Source organism: Gobio gobio, assembly GCF_949357685.1.
Source record: "Gobio gobio genome assembly, chromosome: 13".
Taxonomy (NCBI): domain Eukaryota; kingdom Metazoa; phylum Chordata; class Actinopteri; order Cypriniformes; family Gobionidae; genus Gobio; species Gobio gobio.
The window spans coordinates 54,387,566-54,400,587 of record NC_137106.1 but is presented as its reverse complement, the minus strand read 5'-3'; the positions used below and the strand labels follow the sequence as shown (position 1 = coordinate 54,400,587).

General features: G+C 46.9%; 1 protein-coding gene across 1 annotated transcript in view; it reads right to left on the bottom strand.

Moving 5' to 3' along the window:
* Nucleotides 1-286: 286 nt before the first annotated feature.
* Nucleotides 287-13,022, bottom strand: part of ddx24 (DEAD (Asp-Glu-Ala-Asp) box helicase 24) — a 49,674-nt gene continuing 36,938 nt past the window's right edge. Inside the window, exons 8-9 of the mRNA XM_079833847.1 lie at nucleotides 9,829-9,958; nucleotides 287-2,453 (exon numbers count right to left, since the gene is read on the bottom strand). Coding sequence (XP_079689973.1) covers nucleotides 2,242-2,453; nucleotides 9,829-9,958 — 342 coding nt within the window. The 3' untranslated portion in view covers nucleotides 287-2,241. The remainder of the gene's footprint in view (nucleotides 2,454-9,828; nucleotides 9,959-13,022) is intronic.

The window sequence follows — 13,022 nt, the reverse complement described above, 5'->3', positions numbered from 1 at the left end:
GAGCTATATCTGGAAGTGGCGGTACTGAGTATCGGCGCATACCGGCCCACTTAAAGCACTGGATCTTATGTTGTTAAAACGACATATATTTTCTCCTAATAAGTGGTGTAAGTTTAGCCCAGTAATGACTGACCCCAGTGCAGACACACATATCATAACCATCTATAAGCCTCCTGTAATTCAGACATATACTCAAGACATGTTAAAACAGAAAGACTCTATAGTTTCAGCCGTACTCAGAGACGGAGGAAACAGCTACACACGTCAATCCATTCCCCACCATTTCAGTTTGCTTATTATTTATTAAATATACAGCCAAATAGTGGATTAAACATTGATCAAAATTAAAATATCATTTATACAAAACAAAATTAATTTTAAAGAAAGACAAAATTCAATGAAGTGGTCAAATCCACGTCCCCAGATAAATGCGCATCTGAAGTTTACTCATGCTGCTCACTTTTCATAATCAACATATGAAATTAAAAGATTATAATATTTAGACACAGCCTAACAAGAAACTAAATATGCTGAGTTTTCTTTAACTCTGTCTGATGAAGGCGTCGGCGCTTCTGATGGATATTTTCCTTATTCCAGCGGAAATTACTCTCAGTACTAGCCATAGAGATCAGACATCATTATACACTATAATATAAACTCTACTTTAATTTGTGTAAACTCAATAACAGCAAAGGCCGTGACTCAGTTATTATTCTGCACTCCACTCCAAACGCTGCCTTCATTTCAGAAATATATATTTTTTATTAAACACAAATTTTTTCATTTCAAAAGCATTTCTAAATTCAGTTCATATTTCCAACAAACAAAATTCTAAACCAAAATAACGAAGTGGTAAAACCTTTGAGTTCCCACATTCAAATTCAAACGTTTTGCTCGTCTCTGTGGCGAAGCGTCACCATAACCTGATGAACACAATAGTGGATCATTCTCTACAGATGATGGTGTGTGTGGACAGAAGACGAGAGAGCTCTTTATTAAACTCATAAAACACAATAGAGTAGAAAATGCCACAATTTATCAGAACACCTCATGTGTGCTGCTCAAGTATACGGTGCTTTCCTTGCCATCAGTGCTTGGATCTCTCTCTCACACACACACACACACACACACACACACGTCTATATTCAATTTTTTGGAATGATTTATTATGAGAGGAAAAAATAGTTTTAGTCGCATAACATCAGTTAATGGAAACGCCATCATTTTGCAATTTTTTTAGCGGCTTTTAGAAAAGAATCGCAAATGTTTTGCACAAATCTGTAATGGAAACACGGCTCACACACGCCGCCACTTCTGAAGCTCCAAAACTGAGCCGTTCATAAAGCCAGACGCACACACTGATTTATAACAGTGCTATACCGGTCCTGATCAGACACATGATCTCGCTGTAAGACAGGACACACTGGAAGACCTGTGTCATTAATGTCAGACTGTACGATAGTCGAGGCACGTGATAAACGGACACACACAAGAGAACTCGTCCAGTTTTATATCATCAATCGATGACCCGTCCGGGGACCGTGAGCTGCGATACACACGGGATTGAGGCGACTGCAGAGAAATCTCTAGTGCTCGTTCTGGCCAGTTTGAGTGTGTGGTCGCAGGAGACGCCACAGCCTGCCCATCATCTGACACGGAGATCTGCAGCGGATAGATCAGAATCAGGCGAGTGTTGTAGGGTCAGTCTCAGTGTGTGCTCGGCTTCAGTTTGAGAACTCGAGCTGCATTTCAGTGTAAACAGACCAAAATGGCGACGGTTAGAGCCTGTTTGAGAGCAGAACCCCAGCAGTGTAAGCGCTCTGACTGCATGAAGCACACGGTTCTGAGTGACATCATGATGACATCATCAGGGTTAGGGTGAAACACTTCCTCTATTAGCATTAAAGTCCGAACGGCCAAATGGAGAACATGTGATTTAATAAAACAAAAGAATTAAATGAACATCTTCCCCCAGAGCATCCACACACTCCATCTGATGATATAAACACACTCTCTGTTTACAACTAGTGTTCAGGATCTCTGGGTCTTTATTCAAACACAGTCAGGTGTGGTCATAATAACACATGTTTAATGGACATTAAGAGCGGCTCTCACACACACACACACACACACACACACACACACACACACACACACACACACACACACACACACACACACACACACACACACACACACACACACACACACACACACACTCCTCTAGAGAGCCTCAGCGTGTCACCGGCGGCTCAGGCTGGCGAGGGCAGTGCCCGCTGTGGAGAGGGGCATCTGGGGCATCTGGGGCAGGGTCAGCTTGCCCATCTGCGTGGGGTACTTGGTCTTCATCTGGTGTCTGAAGACCGGCTGAGAGATCATCTGCTTGAGCTGCTTCTTCATCACCTTCACCAGCCTCTGATGCTCCCGCTCCTCATCCTCGCCTTTACTGCCGCCTGTAACACACAGGGCAAAGGTCACAGGTCAAAGGTCACACTGTGAACTCTGCTCAGCAGAAGCTCATACCCATCAGCATTAGCATTAGCTCATACCCATCAGCATTAGCTCATACCCATTAGCATTAGCTCATACCCATTAGCATTAGCACATACCCATCAGCATTAGCTCATACCCATTAGCATTAGCATTAGCTCATACCCATCAGCATTAGCTCATACCCATTAGCATTAGCTCATATCCATTAGCATTAGCTCACACCCATCAGCATTAGCTCATACCCATCAGCATTAGCTCATACCCATTAGCATTAGCTCATACCCATTAGCATTAGCACATACCCATCAGCATTAGCTCATACCCATTAGCATTAGCATTAGCTCATACCCATCAGCATTAGCTCATACCCATTAGCATTAGCTCATATCCATTAGCATTAGCTCACACCCATCAGCATTAGCTCATACCCATCAGCATTAGCTCATACCCATTAGCATTAGCTCACACCCATTAGCATTAGCCAGGGATTAAAGTGAAAAAAAATCTTCTGACTGAAATTTTTTTTCAGGCCAAGTCATATTATTTTAACTTTACTTAAATAGTCGAGACCAATAGCGTTTTAAGGGGAGATGTTTTAAACCGCTTTAATATTGCCAGTTTGCGTATTTTAAAAGCTATTTTAATCTATGAAAAAATATACTTAGCTTGACAAATAATCAACCATCTACATAACTTTGCAGTGCATGTTTTTATTTATCTTATAAGACCAAACAATGTTTTGTAAAACTCTTAATTAACAGAAAAAAAAGAAAAAAGTAACAGCACCACCATTAAAGTGCTATTCTTGTGCAAAAGTCTCTAGAGTGCTTTTCACTTTTTCTGCCTTTTGGCTGTGAAACCATATTCCTGAAGCTTGGCTACACCTGACACCCGTTTCAGTGTTTGACTAGCTACATGTGCAGGAGTTGCTCCAGGAGAGGTGGAGGCTGTAGCAGCAGTTTTGCCTTTAACTCCAGGGGTGGAGGAGGTGGAGGCTGTAGCAGCAGCAGTTTTGCCTTTAACTCCAGGGATGGAGGGGGTGGAGGCTGTAGCAGCAGTGCGTTTAAGTCCAGGGATGGAGGAGGTGGAGGCTGTAGCAGCAGTGCTTTTAAGTCCAGGGGTGGAGGAGGTGGAGGCTGTAGCAGCAGTGCGTTTAAGTCCAGGGGTGGAGGAGGTGGAGGCTGTAGCAGCAGCAGTTTTGCCTTTAACTCCAGGGATGGAGGAGGTGGAGGCTGTAGCAGCAGTGCGTTTAAGTCCAGGGGTGGAGGAGGTGGAGGCTGTAGCAGCAGTTTTGCCTTTAACTCCAGGGATGGAGGAGGTGGAGGCTGTAGCAGCAGTGCGTTTAAGTCCAGGGGTGGAGGAGGTGGAGGCTGTAGCAGCAGTGCGTTTAAGTCCAGGGGTGGAGGGGGTGGAGGCTGTAGCAGCAGCAGTTTTGCCTTTAACTCCAGGGATGGAGGAGGTGGAGGCTGTAGCAGCAGTGCGTTTAAGTCCAGGGGTGGAGGAGGTGGAGGCTGTAGCAGCAGTTTTGCCTTTAACTCCAGGGATGGAGGAGGTGGAGGCTGTAGCAGCAGTGCGTTTAAGTCCAGGGGTGGAGGAGGTGGAGGCTGTAGCAGCAGTGCGTTTAAGTCCAGGGGTGGAGGGGGTGGAGGCTGTAGCAGCAGTGCGTTTAAGTCCAGGGGTGGAGGAGGTGGAGGCTGTAGCAGCAGTGCGTTTAAGTCCAGGGGTGGAGGAGGTGGAGGCTGTAGCAGCAGTGCGTTTAAGTCCAGGGGTGGAGGAGGTGGAGGCTGTAGCAGCAGTGCGTTTAAGTCCAGGGGTGGAGGAGGTGGAGGCTGTAGCAGCAGTGCGTTTAAGTCCAGGGGTGGAGGAGGTGGAGGCTGTAGCAGCAGTGCGTTTAAGTCCAGGGGTGGAGGAGGTGGAGGCTGTAGCAGCAGTGCGTTTAAGTCCAGGGGTGGAGGGGGTGGAGGCTGTAGCAGCAGTGCGTTTAAGTCCAGGGGTGGAGGGGGTGGAGGCTGTAGCAGCAGTGCGTTTAAGTCCAGGGGTGGAGGGGGTGGAGGCTGTAGCAGCAGTGCGTTTAAGTCCAGGGGTGGAGGGGGTGGAGGCTGTAGCAGCAGTGCGTTTAAGTCCAGGGATGGAGGAGGTGGAGGCTGTAGCAGCAGTGCGTTTAAGTCCAGGGGTGGAGGGGGTGGAGGCTGTAGCAGCAGTGCGTTTAAGTCCAGGGGTGGAGGGGGTGGAGGCTGTAGCAGCAGTGCGTTTAAGTCCAGGGGTGGAGGGGGTGGAGGCTGTAGCAGCAGTGCGTTTAAGTCCAGGGATGGAGGAGGTGGAGGCTGTAGCAGCAGTGCGTTTAAGTCCAGGGGTGGAGGGGGTGGAGGCTGTAGCAGCAGTGCGTTTAAGTCCAGGGATGGAGGAGGTGGAGGCTGTAGCAGCAGTGCGTTTAAGTCCAGGGGTGGAGGGGGTGGAGGCTGTAGCAGCAGTGCGTTTAAGTCCAGGGATGGAGGAGGTGGAGGCTGTAGCAGCAGTGCGTTTAAGTCCAGGGGTGGAGGAGGTGGAGGCTGTAGCAGCAGTGCGTTTAAGTCCAGGGATGGAGGAGGTGGAGGCTGTAGCAGCAGTGCGTTTAAGTCCAGGGGTGGAGGGGGTGGAGGCTGTAGCAGCAGTGCGTTTAAGTCCAGGGGTGGAGGAGGTGGAGGCTGTAGCAGCAGTGCGTTTAAGTCCAGGGATGGAGGGGGTGGAGGCTGTAGCAGCAGTGCGTTTAAGTCCAGGGATGGAGGAGGTGGAGGCTGTAGCAGCAGTGCGTTTAAGTCCAGGGATGGAGGAGGTGGAGGCTGTAGCAGCAGTGCGTTTAAGTCCAGGGATGGAGGAGGTGGAGGCTGTAGCAGCAGTGCGTTTAAGTCCAGGGGTGGAGGGGGTGGAGGCTGTAGCAGCAGTGCGTTTAAGTCCAGGGGTGGAGGAGGTGGAGGCTGTAGCAGCAGTGCGTTTAAGTCCAGGGATGGAGGGGGTGGAGGCTGTAGCAGCAGTGCGTTTAAGTCCAGGGATGGAGGGGGTGGAGGCTGTAGCAGCAGTGCGTTTAAGTCCAGGGGTGGAGGAGGTGGAGGCTGTAGCAGCAGTGCGTTTAAGTCCAGGGATGGAGGAGGTGGAGGCTGTAGCAGCAGTGCGTTTAAGTCCAGGGGTGGAGGGGGTGGAGGCTGTAGCAGCAGTGCGTTTAAGTCCAGGGGTGGAGGGGGTGGAGGCTGTAGCAGCAGTGCGTTTAAGTCCAGGGGTGGAGGAGGTGGAGGCTGTAGCAGCAGTGCGTTTAAGTCCAGGGATGGAGGAGGTGGAGGCTGTAGCACAAACAGAAGAGTTGGAACCTTTCTTTACTTTTTTAACCCTAACTGCTGAGAGGACCTTCACAGCTTCCCTCAGTTTCCTTTCCTTTTGCTTGTCAAGGTCGTCCTTCTTTTTCTTCAAATGATTTTGGTATGTCCCATAAGAAGACAGGCACGATCTCCTCAATGCAGGGGTAATTTGCATTTTGGAGGCAGTTTTGCCAATTACCTTCATGTGGGACTTGATAATGGCTAAGCCTTCATAAGTCTCAATGTTCAGCCTAACCCTGTCTTTCTCAATTATGTCATCCATGATGTTAAACGATCCTTCGACAAGAGGGCCAGTGAACAATGACAGAAGAGCCTTTACCAACTTCCCTAAGATGGGGAATCTCATTCCTCCTCCTGGCATCTTCATGGCAAAGATCTTACTCCACCAGTCAACATCGATTCGTGCAATGTTCTCCTCAAAACATTTGGCCAGTGCTCCTAGATCTGTATCAATCTGGTAGGCTCGCACCTCTTCATCCAGTTGACCCAACTCCTCAGACTTCACAGCATTTGGCAAGGCCTTGGCCAAGGTGTTGAATGCACCTTGAACTGATTCGTGGAGAATCAATGATGGCGTCAGCACAGATAAAGAGGTGATGATTTTGTTGTTGAGGGGAAGGTTTTTCAGGAGGAATGTTGCTGCCTTTATGTAGCCTTCTCTGAGAGAGCTGTAGACCTTCTGCACCCAGGGCTTCTTTTCCACTCTAGCCTTGTTTAAGGCAAAGAAGCTGAACTTCCCCACAGACAACCTTTTGTCAGTGTACTGCAGGTCACTATTGTGAACATTAAGCTTCAACAAGCCCTTTGCACTCAAGGGGATAGTTTCAGGCTTCATAAATTTGGAGAGAAGTTCCCTAACCAGTAGCAGCATTTCAGCATGCAGCACATGGATCATGGGCTTTTCATGCTGCAACTTCTTCAGGAACACCTGGAAAGTTGGAAGTACACCTGAAAATCAGAATAGAACCTGATTAGAAATGTGTCTGAATATTTTATCCATTTATTCATTATTACATTCATAGTAATGTAACATACTCTTCCTGGAATATTACAACCCTTTATATAATTTTTTAGCTTTGTTGTTTATTTTCATCTGTATTATTTTACTTTGTTTTGAAATGTGCTGTTTAAACAAAGTTTATTAGTAGTAGTATTAACCAAAGTGATCTGATTAACAGTGATCTAAAAACTGCATTTATGGTTAACTTAGATTTCATTCCAGGATTCGAGGAAAAATAAGCATATAATAAATATACCAATAAAGGGATTTCAATACATAAGAAATCTCTGTACTTTTCTTACCAAATGAAGTGAATAAAAAGTGAACATACCTCGGTATAAATCAATCATGGCTGTGAGCTTGTGAAACTCTGAAAAAAGCATACAGATGCGCATCTTCCGATTTTTGTTGACATCACTTCCGATCTTCGCAGATTTTGCCATTTGCTGTTGCAGAAAAATTATCCTGGCCTTCTCATCAGATGTAACTGCATGCTTATCAAGAAGCTGGTTTAGGAGCCATCTGCATCACAAAAAAAAAACATATAGACAAGGATTAAGGAGAGAAAACAGACATTGCTATTTCTAATTGCCAATACTTCATTTGTCATGATATCATTTTTGTGTTTAGAGGTCAAGGCACTTTCCATCCCTTGTATGAAGGTTATTTAATAATTTGATTGCATCTGTAATGAAGCTGAGCTTCGATATTTGTTCTAACATATTTAACCCTTTGAGTCACTACTGTATATCTATAACTTGATATAACCTGATTGATCATTGAGCCATCTCCACCACTCGGTTAGATTTATGTTAAAAAATTCCACTAAATGTCTGCACCTTTAAATATAATTTAAAATGTTTATATATATATATATATATATATATATATATATATATATATATATATATACACACACACACACACGTGAATCTTGAAAAATGAGAATATCGTGCAAGTTATAATTTTACAGCTTATGAAAACCACAAATTCAAAATCTCAGAAAATTAGAATATTACATGAAATCGATAAAAAAAAGGGACTTTAAATATGTCGGCCCCCAAAGTATAATCATGCATATGTATATAGTTATATATACTAAATATATTAGTTTCACATTTTAATTTGAATTACTAAAATACACAAACTTTTGCACGATATTCTATATATATATTGTTTGTTTGATTATCGTCCCAAAGAAAGAAAAAAAATCCATTGCTTTTTTTCTTTATTAACACTGAAAGGCTAAGGAGATATTGCAAACTGGGCCTACTTACAGAAATTAAATAATAAAAAAAAGAGAATGCTATTGCCATGTACCTGTGTTTGTGTTGATCATGAGGAGACAGGACGCTGTAGAAGTGCACAATCAATGGATCCATAAGCTCCCGTATTCTGTTGCACACATCTAGCATTTGCAGGAACCTGCTGCTGATGGGACGTATTAGGCTCTTATTCGCCAAATGAAGTAAGGACTGAAACTCAGAAAAAACTTCTTTCTGTTTAGGTGATTTTTCAATGTCATAGTATACATCGGAGCAAAATTGTTCCACAAATCCCTGGAAAGGATTTAAAAGGGCCTTGGCTGCATTTGAGACCATATGGACAGTGTCTCCGCTGATGTCCAGGAGTGATGGATTTTCTCTCCTGACTAGTGTCTCTACTCCAGACTTTTTCCCTCTCATTACATTGCAGTTATCCAACAGTATAGCAACAACCTGGTTCCAGTTCAGGCTATATGACTGGAGAATATCTGTCAATGTGTGTGTGATTGTTAAGGCATCTGCAATATTCATTTTCCTTGAGGCCAGATGCTGGGTTGCCACTTTACCCATATCCTCATCAAAGTATCGAACAAGAACATTCAGAATCCTGTCCATGTTTCCATCTGTTGACTCATCTACATTTAAAGAAAACATCTTCGTTTTCAGCTTCGATGATAATTCGTTTTTCCAATGAACAGCAATGCCATGTGTGCACAAGTAGGAGGCGTGTACATTAGATACAGACAATCTTGAAAGTGCACTCTTGTCTTTGACAGCCGATTGCATTAAATCAACTAGCGGCTGTGAGACTTTGAACGACAGGTCATGCTCCGCTATGAAAGAACATATGCGCACTTTTAGATCGCACACGCGGTCGGTCATAGATGCATGAACCTCCGTTGTGGTACTTGGTGCACCAGGCAGGGAGCTTGTGTATTGAAGAGCACGAACGGCAGCATTGTGACTAGCTTCAGATTGATGGCGAGCTAGGACTTTTTTGCCATTATTGCCATACTGAAGTCTCCTGTGACACACCGTGCAAAGACACGTACCTGGCTGTTTGATTTTTTTAGCCCACGAACTAAAAGGCTTGCCATTCTCCCCCATTTCGCTAAGCCAAGCCCATCTCCATTTATTTTTTACACTTTTATCAATCTCCGACACATCGGAGCCTTCCTGCATTACAAGTGTGTCCATGGTAACTGACATATAATTATAACGTTACCTCAGCGCTCAGTTGTACCTGACATGCACTTTCCAAAACTAAGATTAATTGAGTGAACATGGAGCAGTTTTTCCGTGAGCGGGAATTGAAAACCCGGAGTGGATCATGAGCGAAGTGATTACAGAATGCTTAGAGTGGAGAGAGGAACGTGCTTTCGCTCCACTCCAGGCTTTGATCACATCCCCCTCAGCAGGATGAATACACCTCGTCTTTCCTTAATTTAAGACCTATTCAAACTAAAATTAAGACATTTATTACACTATTTGAGAAATGAAAGCCTATTTACGACCTTAAAATTATGAAAAGTGATTTTAAGACATTAAGGACAGACGGGAACCCTGTAATTGACGGAAATCCGTCATAGACTCGCTGCAATTAACGGAAATCCGTCGTAGCGACGGAGAACTTTAATCCCTGATTAGCTCATACCCATCAGCATTAGCTCATACCCATCAGCATTAGCTCATACCCATTAGCATTAGCATTAGCTCATACCCATCAGCAGGTCGTCGTCCACATCGATGTCCATGGCCTCTGAGGCCTGTCTGACCCAGGAGTTGTGCTGCCTCTCCCGGCTGTGGAAGAACTCCAGCTTCTCTATCTTCCATGCCAGAGTCACTCGCTCCTGTGGGAGAAACACCAGCTCATGAAGCAACACACAACAACACACACACACACACACTCGCTCGCTCCTGTGGAGAAACACCAGCTCATGAAGCGCTACATTTGTTCTTGTTTGTGAAGCAATTCACTCGATATACAGCACACTAGAGGAGGAGACACTAGCTGGACTTCCTCTGTAGTGCCCACACGTTCTCCTCTTCAGTAGAGCTGTGTCATGGACGTGTGTGTGTGTGTGTGTGTGTGTGTGTGTGTGTGTGTGTGTGTGGGCAAACGGGCACATGATGAGGTTTGTGCAGTGGTGGAGGCAGGAAGTGTGTGTGGGCCGGGATCATTCGCATCATCCCATGTTCTTCAGATGGCTTAATCCCAAAGAAAAACTAGAGAACAACTATAAAACACACACTTAAAGGTAGGGATGCACCGGTTGACCGGCCAAAAACTTTTTTCTTTGTATTTTTCTGCCGATTATCCGGAAGTGCGCCCGCGCGCACATACGCCTATATTGCAATCATTCGCGAACATGTCACTTGTGTGTTACAAATGTAAACTGGAGAACTGAGGGAAGAGACGAGGAATGAAGAGTCGCTTTCCTGCGTGAGCTGAAGTTACGCGAGCTGAAGTTGAGCGAGCTGAAGTTGCGCGAGCTGAAGTTGAGCGAGCTGAAGTTGCGCGAGCTGAAGTTGAGCGAGCTGAAGATGCGCGAGCTGAAGTTGAGCGAGCTGAAGATGCGCGAGCTGAAGTTGAGCGAGCTGAAGTTGAGCGAGCTGAAGTTGAGCGAGCTGAAGTTGAGCGAGCTGAAGTTGAGCGAGCTGAAGTTGAGCGAGCTGAAGTTGAGCGAGCTGAAGTGTTGAGCGAGCTGAAGTTGAGCGAGCTGAAGTTACGCTAGCTGAAGTTGAGCGAGCTGAAGTTGAGCGAGCTGAAGTTACGCTAGCTGAAGTTGAGCGAGCTGAAGTTGAGCGAGCTGAAGTTGAGCGAGCTGAAGTTGCGTGAGCTGAAGTTGAGCGAGCTGAAGTTACGCTAGCTGAAGTTGAGCGAGCTGAAGTTGAGCGAGCTGAAGTTGAGCGAGCTGAAGTTGAGCGAGCTGAAGTTGCGCGAGCTGAAGTTGAGCGAGCTGAAGTTGCGCGAGCTGAAGTTGAGCGAGCTGAAGTTGAGCGAGCTGAAGTTGAGCGAGCTGAAGTTGAGCGAGCTGAAGATGCGCGAGCTGAAGTTGAGCGAGCTGAAGATGCGCGAGCTGAAGTTGAGCGAGCTGAAGTTGAGCGAGCTGAAGTTGAGCGAGCTGAAGTTGAGCGAGCTGAAGATGCGCGAGCTGAAGTTGAGCGAGCTGAAGATGCGCGAGCTGAAGTTGAGCGAGCTGAAGTTGAGCGAGCTGAAGTTGAGCGAGCTGAAGTTGAGCGAGCTGAAGTGTTGAGCGAGCTGAAGTTGAGCGAGCTGAAGTTACGCTAGCTGAAGTTGAGCGAGCTTAAGTTGAGCGAGCTGAAGTTGAGCGAACTGAAGTTGAGCGAGCTGAAGTTGCGCGAGCGGAAGTGTTGAGCGAGCTGAAGTTGAGCGAGCTGAAGTTGAGCGAGCTGAAGTTGAGCGAGCTGAAGTTGCGCGAGCTGAAGTTACTCGAGCTGAAGTTGCGCGAGCTGAAGTTACTCGAGCTGAAGTTACGCGAGCTGAAGTTGCGCGAGCTGAAGTTGCGCGAGCTGAAGTTACGCGAGCTGAAGTTACGCGAGCTGAAGTTGAGCGAGCTGAAGTCGGGCGAGCTGAAGTCGAGCGAGCTGAAGTCGGGCGAGCTGAAGTTGAGCGAGCTGAAGTTGCGCGAGCTGAAGTTACGCGAGCTGAATTTGCGCGAGCTGAAGTTACTCGAGCTGAAGTTACGCGAGCTGAAGTTGCGCAAGCTGAAGTTACGCGAGCTGAAGTTGAGCGAGCTGAAGTTGCGCGAGCTGAAGTTACGCGAGCTGAAGTCGAGCGAGCTGAAGTCGGGCGAGCTGAAGTTACTCGAGCTGAAGTTACGCGAGCTGAAGTTGCGGGAGCTGAAGTTGCGGGAGCTGAAGTTGCGCGAGCTGAAGTTACTCGAGCTGAAGTTACGCGAGCTGAAGTTGCGGGAGCTGAAGTCGGGCGAGCTGAAGTTACGCGAGCTGAAGTTGCGGGAGCTGAAGTTGCGCGAGCTGAAGTTATGCGAGCTGAAGTTCGGGCGAGCTGAAGTTACTCGAGCTGAAGTTACGCGAGCTGAAGTTGCGCGAGCTGAAGTTGCGCGAGCTGAAGTTGCGCGAGCTGAAGTTGCGCGAGCTGAAGTTGCGCGAGCTGAAGTTGCGCGAGCTGAAGTTACTCGAGCTGAAGTTACGCGAGCTGAAGTTGCGGGAGCTGAAGTTGCGGGAGCTGAAGTCGGGCGAGCTGAAGTTACTCGAGCTGAAGTTGAGAGAGCTGAAGTTGCGGGAGCTGAAGTCGGGCGAGCTGAAGTTACGCGAGCTGAAGTTGCGCGAGCTGAAGTTCGGGCGAGCTGAAGTTACTCGAGCTGAAGTTACGCGAGCTGAAGTTGCGCGAGCTGAAGTTGCGCGAGCTGAAGTTATGCGAGCTGAAGTTCGGGCGAGCTGAAGTTACTCGAGCTGAAGTTACGCGAGCTGAAGTTGAGCGAGCTGAAGTTGCACGAGCTGAAGTTGCGCGAGCTGAAGTTACTCGAGCTGAAGTTACGCGAGCTGAAGTTGCGCGAGCTGAAGTTGAGCGAGCTGAAGTTGCGCGAGCTGAAGTTGCGCGAGCTGAAGTTGACAGGCTGAAGTTGCGCGAGCTGAAGTTACGCAATCTGAAGTTGCGCGAGCTGAAGCTGAAGTTGAGAGAGCTGAAGTTGAGAGAGCTGAAGTTGAGCGAGCTGAAGTTACGCGAGCTGAAGTTGCGCGAGCTGAAGTTACGCGAGCTGAAGTTGCGCGAGCTGAAGTTACGCGATCTGAAGTTGCGCGATCTGAAGTTGCGCGAGCTGAAGCTGAAGTTGAGAGAGCTGAAGTTGAGAGAGCTGAAGTTACGCGAGCTGAAGTTACGCGAGCTGAAGTTGAGCGAGCTGAAGTTGTGCGAGCTGAAGTTACTCGAGC